The sequence below is a fragment of the Coregonus clupeaformis genome, unplaced genomic scaffold, assembly GCF_020615455.1.
Source record: "Coregonus clupeaformis isolate EN_2021a unplaced genomic scaffold, ASM2061545v1 scaf0256, whole genome shotgun sequence".
Taxonomy (NCBI): Eukaryota; Metazoa; Chordata; class Actinopteri; order Salmoniformes; family Salmonidae; genus Coregonus; species Coregonus clupeaformis.
Window position 1 is genome coordinate 458,529 of NW_025533711.1, and position 12,882 is coordinate 471,410.

General features: G+C 44.3%; 1 protein-coding gene across 1 annotated transcript in view; it reads left to right on the top strand.

Annotated features, from left to right (window-relative positions):
- The window catches only part of grik3 (glutamate ionotropic receptor kainate type subunit 3), a 150,033-nt gene extending 142,947 nt beyond the window's left edge, over positions 1-7,086 (top strand). The window contains exons 14-16 of the mRNA XM_041903661.2: positions 5,074-5,299; positions 5,823-6,076; positions 6,792-7,086. Of these exons, the coding sequence (XP_041759595.2) occupies positions 5,074-5,299; positions 5,823-6,076; positions 6,792-6,992 (681 nt within the window). The 3' untranslated portion in view covers positions 6,993-7,086. The remainder of the gene's footprint in view (positions 1-5,073; positions 5,300-5,822; positions 6,077-6,791) is intronic.
- The last annotated feature ends 5,796 nt before the right edge of the window (positions 7,087-12,882 follow it).

A 12,882-nucleotide genomic window follows, 5' to 3' on the forward strand; every position in this document is an offset into this window, starting at 1 on the left:
AGTGACAGATATGATTGCAGTGTTATTAGTCAGAGGAGACACAGGTGTCTATAATTACCTCATCAGTTGCAGAGCTCAAGTGCCCTCGGTTCCTTATCACTGGGAGGGCTAACGAGCTCGACTGAAGCAGATGAGGGAGCTGATAAATACTGAAGAGGTCGGGGAGTAGCTGTAGATTTGTCAAATCACACTGCATGGAAGGGCACTGTAGGGCAAAGTAAAGCTTTGCACTGTAATCTCTGGCACACTCATGGTAACACTATGCTATCTTGACAATCAGATGTACTGTATGTGTTTTATATTTTATATACAAACATATCACCTGCACATCTAAATAATGTTTTTCACATTTCAATCGTCGATGCAGGAATTAAGTAACTAAAGAGCTTTGATATCCTTCATAGTTTCAAATGCCTATGGTAATGAGACAGTCATTATCTCAAATTAGGTATGGAATAACATTTGATCCCTTGTCAAATAGCATGAAATATCACACAGACAAACGCAAGGCTAATGGAGAGGAACTCAATTAATCCAGCATTTTTTTCCTATTTCCCCCTGGATGAAAACAGATGTACCGTACCTCCTCATGTCTTACTAAATTATTATATCCAGTGGCCCAAGTCTCTTTTTATAAAAAAATTAAATAAACAATAGATGTTTGAAAGTATACAAGTGTCAAAGTAGATACAGTACTTGAAAGCTGTGAATGTTAGTGGCATTGTACAGGTTATTCGTTCACTTGGAGCTCAAGGCTCCAATGCATTCCTTTATTCTTACAATTACAGTGGGGAGAACAAGTATTTGATACACTGCCGATTTTGCATGTTTTCCTGCTTAAAAAGCATGTAGAGGTCTGTAATTGTTATCATAGGTACACTTCAACTGTGAGAGACGGAATCTAAAACAAAAATCCAGTAAATCACATTGTATGATCTTTAAGTAAATAATTTGCATTTTATTGCATGACATAAGTATTTGATACATCAGAAAAGCAGAACTTAATATTTGGTACAGAAACCTCTGTTTGCAATTACAGAGATCATACGTTTCCTGTAGGTCTTGACCAGGTTTGCACACACTGCAGCAGGGATTTTGGCCCACTCTGTCGCTGGGCAATATGGACTTTCAGCTCCCTCCAAAGATTCTCTATTGGGTTCAGGTCTGGAGACTGGCTAGGCCACTCCAGGACCTTGAGATGCTTCTTACGGAGCCACTCCTTAGTTGCCCTGGCTGTGTGTTTCGGGTCGTTGTCATGCTGGAAGACCCAGCCACGACCCATCTTCAATGCTCTTACTGAGGGAAGGAGGTTGTTGGCCAAGATCTCGCGATACATGGCCCCATCCATCCTCCCCTCAATATGGTGCAGTCGTCCTGTCCCCTTTGCAGAAAGGCATCCCCAAAGAATGATGTTTCCACCTCCATGCTTCACGGTTGGGATGGTGTTCTTGGGGTTGTACTCATCCTTCTTCTTCCTCCAAACACGGCGAGTGGAGTTTAGACCAAAAAGCTCTATTTTTGTCTCATCAGACCACATGACCTTCTCCCATTCCTCCTCTGGATCATCCAGATGGTCATTGGCAAACTTCAGACGGGCCTGGACATGCGCTGGCTTGAGCAGGGGGACCTTGCGTGCGCTGCAGGATTTTAATCCATGACGGCGTAGTGTGTTACTAATGGTTTTCTTTGAGATTGTGGTCCCAGCTCTCTTCAGGTCATTGACCAGGTCCTGCCATGTAGTTCTGGGCTGATCCCTCACCTTCCTCATGATCATTGATGCCTCACGAGGTGAGATCTTGCGTGGAGCCCCAGACTGAGGGTGATTGACCGTCATCTTGAACTTCTTCCATTTTCTAATAATTGCGCCAACAGTTGTTGCCTTCTCACCAAGCTGCTTGCCTATTGTCCTGTAGCCCATCCCAGCCTTGTGCAGGTCTACAATTTTATCCCTGATGTCCTTACACAGCTCTCTGGTCTTGGCCATTGTGGAAAGGTTGGAGTCTGTTTGATTGAGTGTGTGGACAGGTGTCTTTTATATCAGGACGAGTTGGTCTCCCATGAACTGCCTTCCACTCTTGATGAAGCCATACGCACTGACTGTCAGGATCGACAGAAGGATACAGACCCGTCGTGCCGTGAGAGGGGGCGCCAAGGTCCACCTACTACCGGCATTCGGAGAGATCCGACTGGGCTCCTGTCATCTACTGCCACTCACCCAGTTCAGCTTGATCAGTCTGAGCCTATGGAGATTGGCGAGCCTCTCTCACTCCTGCAGAGCGCCAGCGACGCTTCACCTCAAACCTCTGCCTCTATTGTGGAGGTGATGGACATCGTGTGGTAACCTGCCCTTTAAAGGGCCGAAGCTCACCGGGCATAGGGGGAGTCCGGTTGAGTTCAATGACCATCCAGTCCTCCGACCGCAAACCCCTGCTGCAAGTTCACCTCCGCCTCCCTGATTCAACTCACACCCTGGCTGCTCTGGTGGATTCTGGCGCCGAAGCCAACATAATGGACATCAAGCTGGCACGCCAACTGGGACTGGAGAACCTCCGTTTGACACCTCCTATTCCTGCCCGGGCACTGGACGGACACTTACTCGGATCGGTCACTCATGTCACGGCCCCGGTCTCGATGGGCCTGTCCGGGAAACCATCAAGAAACTATCCAGTTTCACCTGCTCCCCTCTCCAGGCCAACCCCTCATCCTGGGTTACCCATGGCTCCGCCGGCACAACCCTCAGCTCGACTGGGTGACCGGGGTGATCAGGGGAGTGGGGAGAGGACTGCCACCGAACCTGCCTGCTTGCCGCCGCACTACCCCCTCGGCCAGTACCTACTAACTCCGCTCCTGACCCCTCCAAGGACCCTGTGTCGATTCTGCCAAGTCCCTGCATCGTTGCAGCTCTGACCTGGGCTGTTGAGGAACAGGTGCTGGAGGCTCTCCGTAACCAGCCAGGTCCCAGCACTTGCCCAGCTGACCGCCCTTTTGTCCCCGAAGACCTGAGGTCCCAGGTCGTTCAGTGGGGACATGACTCCCGCCTAGCTTGTCACCCTGGCTCCACCCGCACTTACAACCTGCTCGCCCAGAGGTTCTGGTGGCCCTCTCTGAGGAAGGATGTAGCGGGAATTCGTCCAAGCCTGCCCCATCTGCAACCAACACAAGTCGTCCTGCCAGCCCCCCAGCCGGATTGCTGCAGCCCCTGCCTGTGCCCAGGAGTCCGCTGGTCCCTGCTGCGCCTTGTCCTCCTCCTCCACGGCTCGCCGATGGTGGTCTGGTTTACACCGTCCGCCGCCTGCTTCGGTCCAGACGGAGGGGTAGGGGTCTCCAGTACCTCATTGACTGGGAGGGCTATGGACCTGAGGAAAGGACCTGGGTGCCAGCTAGTCGGTTTGTGGATAGGACTCTCATCACCGCTTTCCACCAACGGCATCCTGATCAACCTGCAATCCGTAGGGGCCGCCCCAGAGGGGTCTCTAACCGTCCTGCCCGCTCGGCTTCCTGTCCTGTGCCTGATCCGGTCTCGGGACCTGTCCCATCTCCCGACCACGGCCCTCCGGCTTCCTCCGAGGATGAGGACGTTCACTCGGACCGTTCGGAGGAGTTCTAGCCCTCCTCCGGCTCCCCCTCCTCCCGCCCGGCGTGGTGTTGCTCTTGGGACTTCTGGGGCCGTCCCTTGGGGGGGGTTCTGTCATGAGCCTCTCACTCCACCGGGTTACCACCTTAATTTTCTTCCACTCTGCTCACCACTCTCTCTACTCAGCCTAACTAGCTCCACCTGTCCCTGCTCTGCTCGGCTCTAATTACTCTGCCAGCTGCGCTGCATTACCCACTAACCTCTCCCAGTATTTATAGCCCTGTCTTTCAGCTCTCCTTTGTCAGATCGTCTGCAAAGCTCACACCCGGAACCTGTTTGCTCGCGCTTCTGGCTCACCCTGGTTTTGTGACCCCGGACCTGCCTGGTTTTTTGGATACTCTTCTGCCTCAGGAGATCCAGACCTGCTTCTGCCATTACGACTCCTGACTACTCTTCAATCCCGGTAACTCTGACCAGCCTTCTGCCTTGCTACTACGTATTTTGGATTTCCCTTGAACTGTACTGCTGCCTGGTTTCATTCCGCCCCGTTGTGTCTGTGTTTCCTCCCCCCAGGACTTCTGGACCACCAACCACCGGCGTCATCGGACGCATCGCTGCCACTGGGGGAGGCACAGACCCAGCACATCGGACGGGATAACCCCTGGAGCCTTCACTCACTCCCCTACATCCCTTTCCCCTTAAGTTTAAATAAACTTTCTGGTGTGACGCAATTGTGGTCCTCTTGTCGTCTGTCTGAACCGTGACAGTTGCCTTCTCACCAAGCTGCTTGCCTATTGTCCTGTAGCCCATCCCAGCCTTGTGCAGGTCTACAATTTTATCCCTGATGTCCTTACACAGCTCTCTGGTCTTGGCCATTGTGGAGAGGTTGGAGTCTGTTTGATTGAGTGTGTGGACAGGTGTCTTTTATACAGGTAACAAGTTCAAACAGGTGCAGTTAATACAGGTAATGAGTGGAGAACAGGAGGGCTTCTTAAAGAAAAACTAACAGGTCTGTGAGAGCCGGAATTCTTACTGGTTGGTAGGTGATCAAATACTTATGTCATGCAATAAAATGCTAATTAATTACTTAAAAATCATACAATGGGATTTTCTGGATTTTTGTTTTAGATTCCGTCTCTCACAGTTGAAGTGTACCTATGATAAAAATTACAGACCTCTACATGCTTTGTAAGTAGGAAAACCTGCAAAATCGGCAGTGTATCAAATACTTGTTCTCACCACTGTATATACCTCTCGAGATGGAGAAGTGTGAGAAAAGGATAACAGCATGATAGGTGCTCAAGGTTCCCAGAGTATTTTCAACACCAATACTATGTGCTACAAAGATGAGAGGGCTATAATGTGCAATGGCATCAACACACTGTAGAAAACATGTTAATTTCATAAAGGTACTGTGTAGACTCAATGCCCCTTTGACCAGGTGTAATGCGCAATCTGAGATTCAACATTGATTGTACTTTCAATTCTTCCCCTTACAGAAATCAAAGGTTTCTACTTTTGAGAAGATGTGGGCCTTCATGAGTAGTAAACAGAGTACGTCGTTGGTCAAGTCCATTGAGGACGGCATCCAGAGGGTTCTGAAGTCTGACTATGCCTTGCTCATGGAGTCCACCACAATCGATTACATTACCCGGCAGAACTGCAACCTCACCCAGGTTGGAGGCATCATTGACAGCAAAGGCTATGGAATAGGCACTCCCATGGGTAAGATGTAACAAAATATCTGTACCATAATAGATATAGTAGGTTGTTGATGGTATAAACACTCTCCAGCTCTCCATAACTCCTGCAGCAAGCACCATCCCCTCCATTGATACATTGGTAGGAGGTGGTCCTTCGAGCTGGACAGGAACAAATAACACATTAATCCTATATCTGTGCTTTCGATGCAGAGCATTTCAATGAACTACTATTGTACTACTATTGTATTTTACTCTTGTTATTTAGTACATTTTTGGACTATGTGTATTGTTATTGTATTGCGAGATATTGCTGCACTGTTGGAGCTAGAAACAGAAACATTTCGCTGCACCTGCGATAACATCTTCAAAACTGTGTACGCGACCAATAAACTTCGATTTGATTTCTATCAATATGCAATGACAACATATGCATTTGAGCCATGTTTCATGAAAATTCCCCTGTGGCCTCATCAGCAAGGTCCAGCTAATGGTTTATCTTATATTTCAACCAGACTAAAGCAGACCTTCTGTTGCTTGCCTTACAGGCTCTCCATACCGGGACAAAGTGACCATCGCCATCCTGAGCATCCTGGAGGATGGCCGTCTGCACATGCTCAAGGAGAAGTGGTGGAGCGGCAGCAGCTGTCTGGACGAAGAGCGCCGTGAAAGCGCCGGCCCCATGGGCATTCAGAACCTGGGAGGGATCTTTATAGTGCTGGCGTCTGGCCTGGTTCTCTCCGTCTTTGTGGCTATAGCTGAATTCATATACAAGCTAAGGAAGACGGCAAAACGTGAGCAGGTAGATATTATCCCCATGAATCTGATTCAAGATTCTTGATCAGTAATTTATTTACTTGATGTGATTATTTTATTAATGACATTGTTTGCATGACGTACAGTATATATTGGTTAATTTTAGATCCTTCACTTCCATTGTTCAACTTGCCTAACTGTGTGTATTTCTGACAATATGAACACAACCTTTAAATCCAAGCTGTACTCTGTCCATTTTAGTGCCATTTATTAAAGAGATTTGCATGCCCTCAAATAATCCCTGTGCTATTTGGCCATAAACTAGAACATTTATTTAATTTTAACAGGCATAATTGCAAATTGGAGCATGCCGAATTAATCTGTTATTAGTCATTGCAGATGTCAGAATAGCATGAAACTCAACAGTTGTAAATCACATATTTGAGTTATGCAACTAAGTGGGTTGCGTCAAGCATGCTTGTATAGGTAATGGGGTAAGAATACGGCTCTGTGTCAATCTATCTGACAGAGCAGGAACAGTGCATATTGCGTGGGTTGCATGTGGTGGGGGTTGCAGTATGACATGGCTGTCAGCGATGGGAGAGGAACAACATACATAAATGTATTGTGGGTAATGTGTTTTGCACTCTTGATCTTGTTGACACTCTATGCTGTCAGAACCATTTAAAGCTAAGGCATTTACCCCCCATCCCTTCCCCCCCCCCCCCTTCTCTCCCCTCCTCCTCGCCCTTTTTGCCCAGAGGTCTTTCTGCAGTGCCATGGTGGACGAGATCAGACAGTCGTTCACCTGCGGGAGGCGTGTGAAACACAAGCGCCACCACCAGGCCCCGGTCATGGTCAAGACGGATGCAGTGATCAACATGCACACGTTCAACGACCGACGACTCCCGGGAAAGGACAACATGAGCTGCAACACTGGGATGACCCCCGTGTTCCCGTGACGGTTTGCGCCTCCCAGAGAAAGAGCCTCCTGAGCAATGTGGAGGGCGTGATTGGTCCCGAAACCTGGGACAATGGAATCGAGGGGATCACCAGATTCACCATCAACCACAGCGACATAGGGACATTAACGAAACATGGAACACTAACTAAACATGGTACTTTCAAAATGGCAGCATCGGCGACACAGGTATGACAACGTTCACCCATGTATTCCAAAAGAGACAGAAAAAGAGAGAGAGGTGGAGGAGGAGAACCATTCCAGGAAAAGGAAACAACATCTCCAAATAATCTGTATTCAAGTCCGATGTTTACGTACGTAACACAAAAATACACTCACCAAGGAATCACAAGATATCCAAGGAATCCTTGATTGACAACAAAGATTCAACCTTTTTATTGGACATATGGCATAAAGACAGAGGTGGCTTCGTTGAGCATGGCAATAAAAGAACTACAGACAGGGGAAATGGGGTTTTGATGGGAGATCAGTTATGTCACACATAGCACATCACGATCATTCAAAGTAAAAAATCTGACCTAATATTTTTTATCTTGTCTGGAGGTCCTTTGGCAGCAGAAAATGATGTTACCTCAAACCTTGTACAGACATAACATTGGGTTCTTGATTTCCTCTCTTTGAGTCACAGTCTATTTTATGAGAGGCGTTTTTAAATGCATGGCTTGGACCATCGGACTTCTGTAATTCCACTAGAAGAAACACGTCCTTAGTACATGCAGATGACAGCAATCGAATCCCAACAGTGAGCAAATCCCATAGAAAGATAATTAGGTTTGCAGATTATCTTTAATTGACGAAAAATTACTGTTCAAAGAGAGAGAGAGAGTTGACATCACTGAAGCTATCCCAAGGTTTTAATGGGGAGACCTTGATTTATTGTTATTGAATAACGTTTCCACATATTGTGCCATTTTGTTATTGTGACTAAACACAATGTAGGGCCCTATTTGTTTGTGCTTCACCACATTATTTGCAGACATATGTTTTGTGGACATTAAGATCATGAAGAAAATTATGATCAATGAACTAGCCAATTGCCAAAGATCTGCCCGTAAAATAAAACAAAACGTTGGATGTGACTGCTCTTGCAAGTGCTTCATGAGATAGAAGTTACTGATCCAATATTTTAAAATTAGAGTATGTTAAAGAAGATTATCCATGGCCTTTTTCTTCTTTACAACACAGGGTAATGTGTTTCTATCAGATATAATGACTTGTTTTTGGCATCTTAGTAATCAAACAAACAAATATACAATACTCTTGGGATAATGAACGAGGAGGGATTTGCTTTCTATTTATTCATGTACCAAAATGCTAGTAGCCAACTTGAAGTGTTTACTCTTATTTGGCTACCAATGATAAATGGACATGAACCCCCTTATACTTGTTGCACTACTAGTCTATATTGTCCTCTAATATAACTACCTGGTCTCATTACTTTTTTAGACATTTACAAGTTGAAGAACTGTACGATTTAGGGGACTAAACTGAAATTATTTACTCATAAAAGCATAACATATTTATGGTTATGTTAAATCCAATCATACCATTCATGTCTGAAGGGTTATGGTAGGGTTATAGTCAGCTAGTTAGTTAGCCAGCTAGCTAGGCTAGCTTGGCTAGTTGGTTATCTCTAGTTGGTTATCTCTGCCCATATCCCCTTAATAAACATTTCAGAAAAATGTGTCTACATTGGCTTTGAGTTGTTTTTAAAACACCAATGGCAATGTAATATTTTCAGAGGGCAATTAGCCATCTGTTTCCATTTTGTGAAAGTGTCTCTACAATAAGGCCCCTCAGAAATAGCCTTGTTATAAACGCACAATGTCCATTTAATTGCTGTTGCTGCTTGCAATTAATTACCATTTAACCCTTCTGACTGCTAGATACTCTAATCTAATATTATCAGTGATATGAAAGAAATGCAGAGAGCACAGTACAGATATACAGACTGCATAGTTACTGTTTTAAGCTGTTTGGTTTTAGTTGCAGGTGACTGTAAATGACTTGGTTTAGTAGTGTGTTGGGCAGAGGACATTGGACAAGGGACCTTATGAGTAAGAAACAAATGCTGTCATCATTTTGAATGGTACTACATACTGTTCCTATGTGTGTTTACTTTGTGGCCACGGCAACAGTGAATGTCCTTGGGACTCACAAATTATTTAGCTTATTCATATTGCAGGCCCGATCTAAAAGCTTTGTGGCAGCGTTACCGAACGCTACGCTACCGTTGCGGAAATGAGATAGGCTAGCTCTGAGTGGCAAGACCCTTTGGTTTTTGCATTTGATTTTCATACTGTGCACTAGAGATAAATGAATCAATATCATGAATCAATATCATGCTCAGATGATGAGATGAACAAACAGACGGAAGATCTGAAGTTTGGTTTTCTGTGTTTATGTCGTCTGTAACGCCTATAAACTGTATATCTGCAATGAGTATTGAGCTGTAGGATGCTAGGAGTCTATATGTGAGCTGCTGAAATAGGGAGCTGAAGAGACAGCATACCTCTGTGAGGTTTACAATATTGATAAAAAAGACAAACTATCCTGGGTTCCTTTTTTTCAACATTAACAATGTAAAGATTCAAGGAAACTTAAATCTGTGTGACTTATTATTGGTTTGGTAGGAACTCATTGTATACATGTTAATCAACTCCCTTCTGCAAAGTAGAGTATATGTAGATAGGATTAACAGGAAAAAATGTATTTTGCAAAAATTTTACAGGTAAATACATACATTTTTGTTCTCAGCCAAACATATAGTGCAATTTCTTAATTTAAATTTGGTTTCATATGCCACTTTAACCTGTACCCCACTCCCACTTCCCCATCCTCCATATTAATATCTTTGATTGGAATGGATTATAATATATTATATTGGATTATGATCACCAAGAGCAGAATAATATATGTACATCTTATTTTATCGCACCTAATATATTGATATGAGGTGTATGTGACGTTGATATTGAATTCCCCCAAACTGTAGAGGAAACACCTTTAGAATAGATTTTGTATGATCTTGCTGGCTCTTTTCTTCTCTTGAAATCCATGATGCAGTTGGGCAAAGACTGGTTGCTACACTACAGGTTAGACTGGCTTCCAGTTGAATTCCCCTTTGACAGCAAACACAAGTTTCACATACTCTCCGAAATAATTGTGGTGAAAATGGACATCAGTTATCCATTGATAAAACTATTTGAATTTACTACCAAGATTTGAGTTTAGTTCATTCAATCAGTCCCAGTTATAAAGCATACTGTCTTTTTTATACCAAAATTTGAATCCAGTTATTTTACAACATTTTATGAAATCTAAGATTAAAATAAAAAAATGACACATAACTTGAGCAGTATGTGGTATGAGTTAGAATGAGTTATACTTTATTAAGCAATCCAACAGTCACAGCGCTAGGTATTTATTTATGTTTTGTTTTGAGTTGAGCTGAATAGTCTGCTTCTATCGTTTGACGGGAAACCTCTCAAACAATAGGATTAATATGTTGGTGCCGACCAGCGTTTTCTTTGTGGACACGCAGAATTTCTATGAATATCGTTTTTTGTAACGTTTTGTAACATTTTCTGTTTACCTAGTAACTGTATGTGTTAAGAGAAGACCATTATTAGAATAACCAAGTAAAACATGGGGAAATACAAAATAATAGAGAAGCTATTGGGTTATTTTCTTTTTAACACACTGTGAATAATTCAATTGTACAGTTTGCTGTATGGGTTATATGATTTTAAAGTTTTAAATAAAAAATGTAAAACTATATTACTCTTGTTTGAGTCTTATTATTCATAGTGTCAGTTGATAGAGACTAGATTCATACAACTAAACTCGAATGCATTGTTGCTATATTTTAGTCATTTAGCAGATGCTCTTATCCAGATCGACTTACAGTTAGTGAGTGCATACATTTTTCATACTGGCCCCCCGTGGGAATCGAACCCACAACCCTGGCGTTACAAGTGCCATGGAGGCTATACAATGCTATACATTGTAGTCTACCCAACATTATATTCTCAGGTTAAAATCTCCAGCTGATTGGTAGATTACAATGTATAGTAACAATGTACAGCACAGATTGAATGCAGGTCTGAACATCTACCTCTGGAAAACTATGTATTAGCAGGTTGTTTTGCACTATTAGTAGAGTGGTACATTATATTCTCAGGTTATTTCACGTTTGGATTCTGCTCAGTATGGAAAGGTAAAGTTTTCACACTGCAGTGTATCCAAACTCTCTCTGCAGAGCTGGCTCAAAGATAACTTTTTTTGCAATTTGCTGTATGGATCCATTCACTCTGGGTGGAATATCCCTTTGAAGTCATGCTTTACCTGAGCTTGCTGATACCGAACCACTGACGTATAAGTGCACAGTGACATGGAAGACAGGAACAGAGAAACATGCATTTTTAAACCTGCTATTTACAAGGTTACTGGGATACCATTGACGACTCGCTAAGACATGCACATCAAGCAGGGAGAGTGGAGAGAGTAGTGCATGTTGGAGTGGTAAGTGACTGAGCTGTCTAATGTGTGGGGCACTTCTTCTACACGAAAAGATGGATAGAGGCCTTCTGAAGAGAGTCCATCTGCAGCGACCGCATCGGAGCCTCCAGGGGTTATTACTGATACACACTGAGCGATCATTTGTCTATTTCATGACTATTACTCAATGGCAAACGTCCATACATCAGAGCACAGAAGCCTTCTTAGAAATGGTCTCTTCTGCTCTTGTCTGTTACCGTGACATTTAATGAGGAACAGCAAGCAGAGATACATTCTTATAGAATAGTCTTTATCTAGGCCTTGATAGAGATTGTCAACCATCAACCCTTATACTATCCCAGTTATCATCATCATCATCATCATTGTTTGGCTGCAGAACAGTTGTATAAGCGACATAACAAGTGACAGAATAAGTGACAGAATGCAATATTTCAAGAAAGGAAGCCCATAATACATGGTCCGGCCATTGAATCATGACCCAAGATACACTACCTCACCAAAAGTATGTGGAGACCTGCTCGTCGAACATCTCATTCCAAAATCATGGGCATTAATATGGAGTTGCTCCCCCCTTTGCTGCTATAACAGCCTCCACTATTTCGGGAAGGCTTTCCACTAGATATTGGAACATAGCTGCGGGGACTTGCTTCCATTCAGCCACAAGAGCCATTAGTGCGGTCGGGCACTGATGTTGGGCGATTAGGCCTGGCTCGCAGTCGGCCATCCAATTCATCCCAAAGGTGTTCGATGGGGTTGAGGTCAGAGCTCTGTGCAGGCCAGTCAAGTTCTTCCACACTGATCTCGACAAACCATTTCTGTATGGACCTTGCTTTGTGCATGACGGCATTGTCATGCTAAAACAGGGAAGGGCCTTCCCCAGTCCAATGGCGGCGAGCTTTACACCACTCCAGCCAACGCTTCGCATTGCGCATGGTGATCTTAGACTTGTGTGCAGCTGAAACCCATTTCATGAAGCTCCCGACAAACAGTTATTGTGCTGACGTTGCTTCCAGAGGCAGTTTGGAACTCGGTAGTGAGTGTTGCAACCGAGGGCAGACGATCTTTACACGCTTCAGCACTTGGCGGTCCTGTTCTGTGAGATTGTGAGGCCTACCACTTTGCGGCTGAGCCGTTGTTGCTCCTAGACGTTTCCACTTCACAATAACAGCACTTGCAGTAGACCGGGGCAGCTCTAGCAGGGCAGAAATTTGACGAACTGACGTGTTGGAAAGGTGGCATCCAATGATGGTGCCACGTTGAAAGTCACTGAGCTCTTCAGTATGGGCCATTCTACTGACAATGTTTGTCTATGGAGATTGCATGGCTGTGTGCTCAATTTTATACACCTG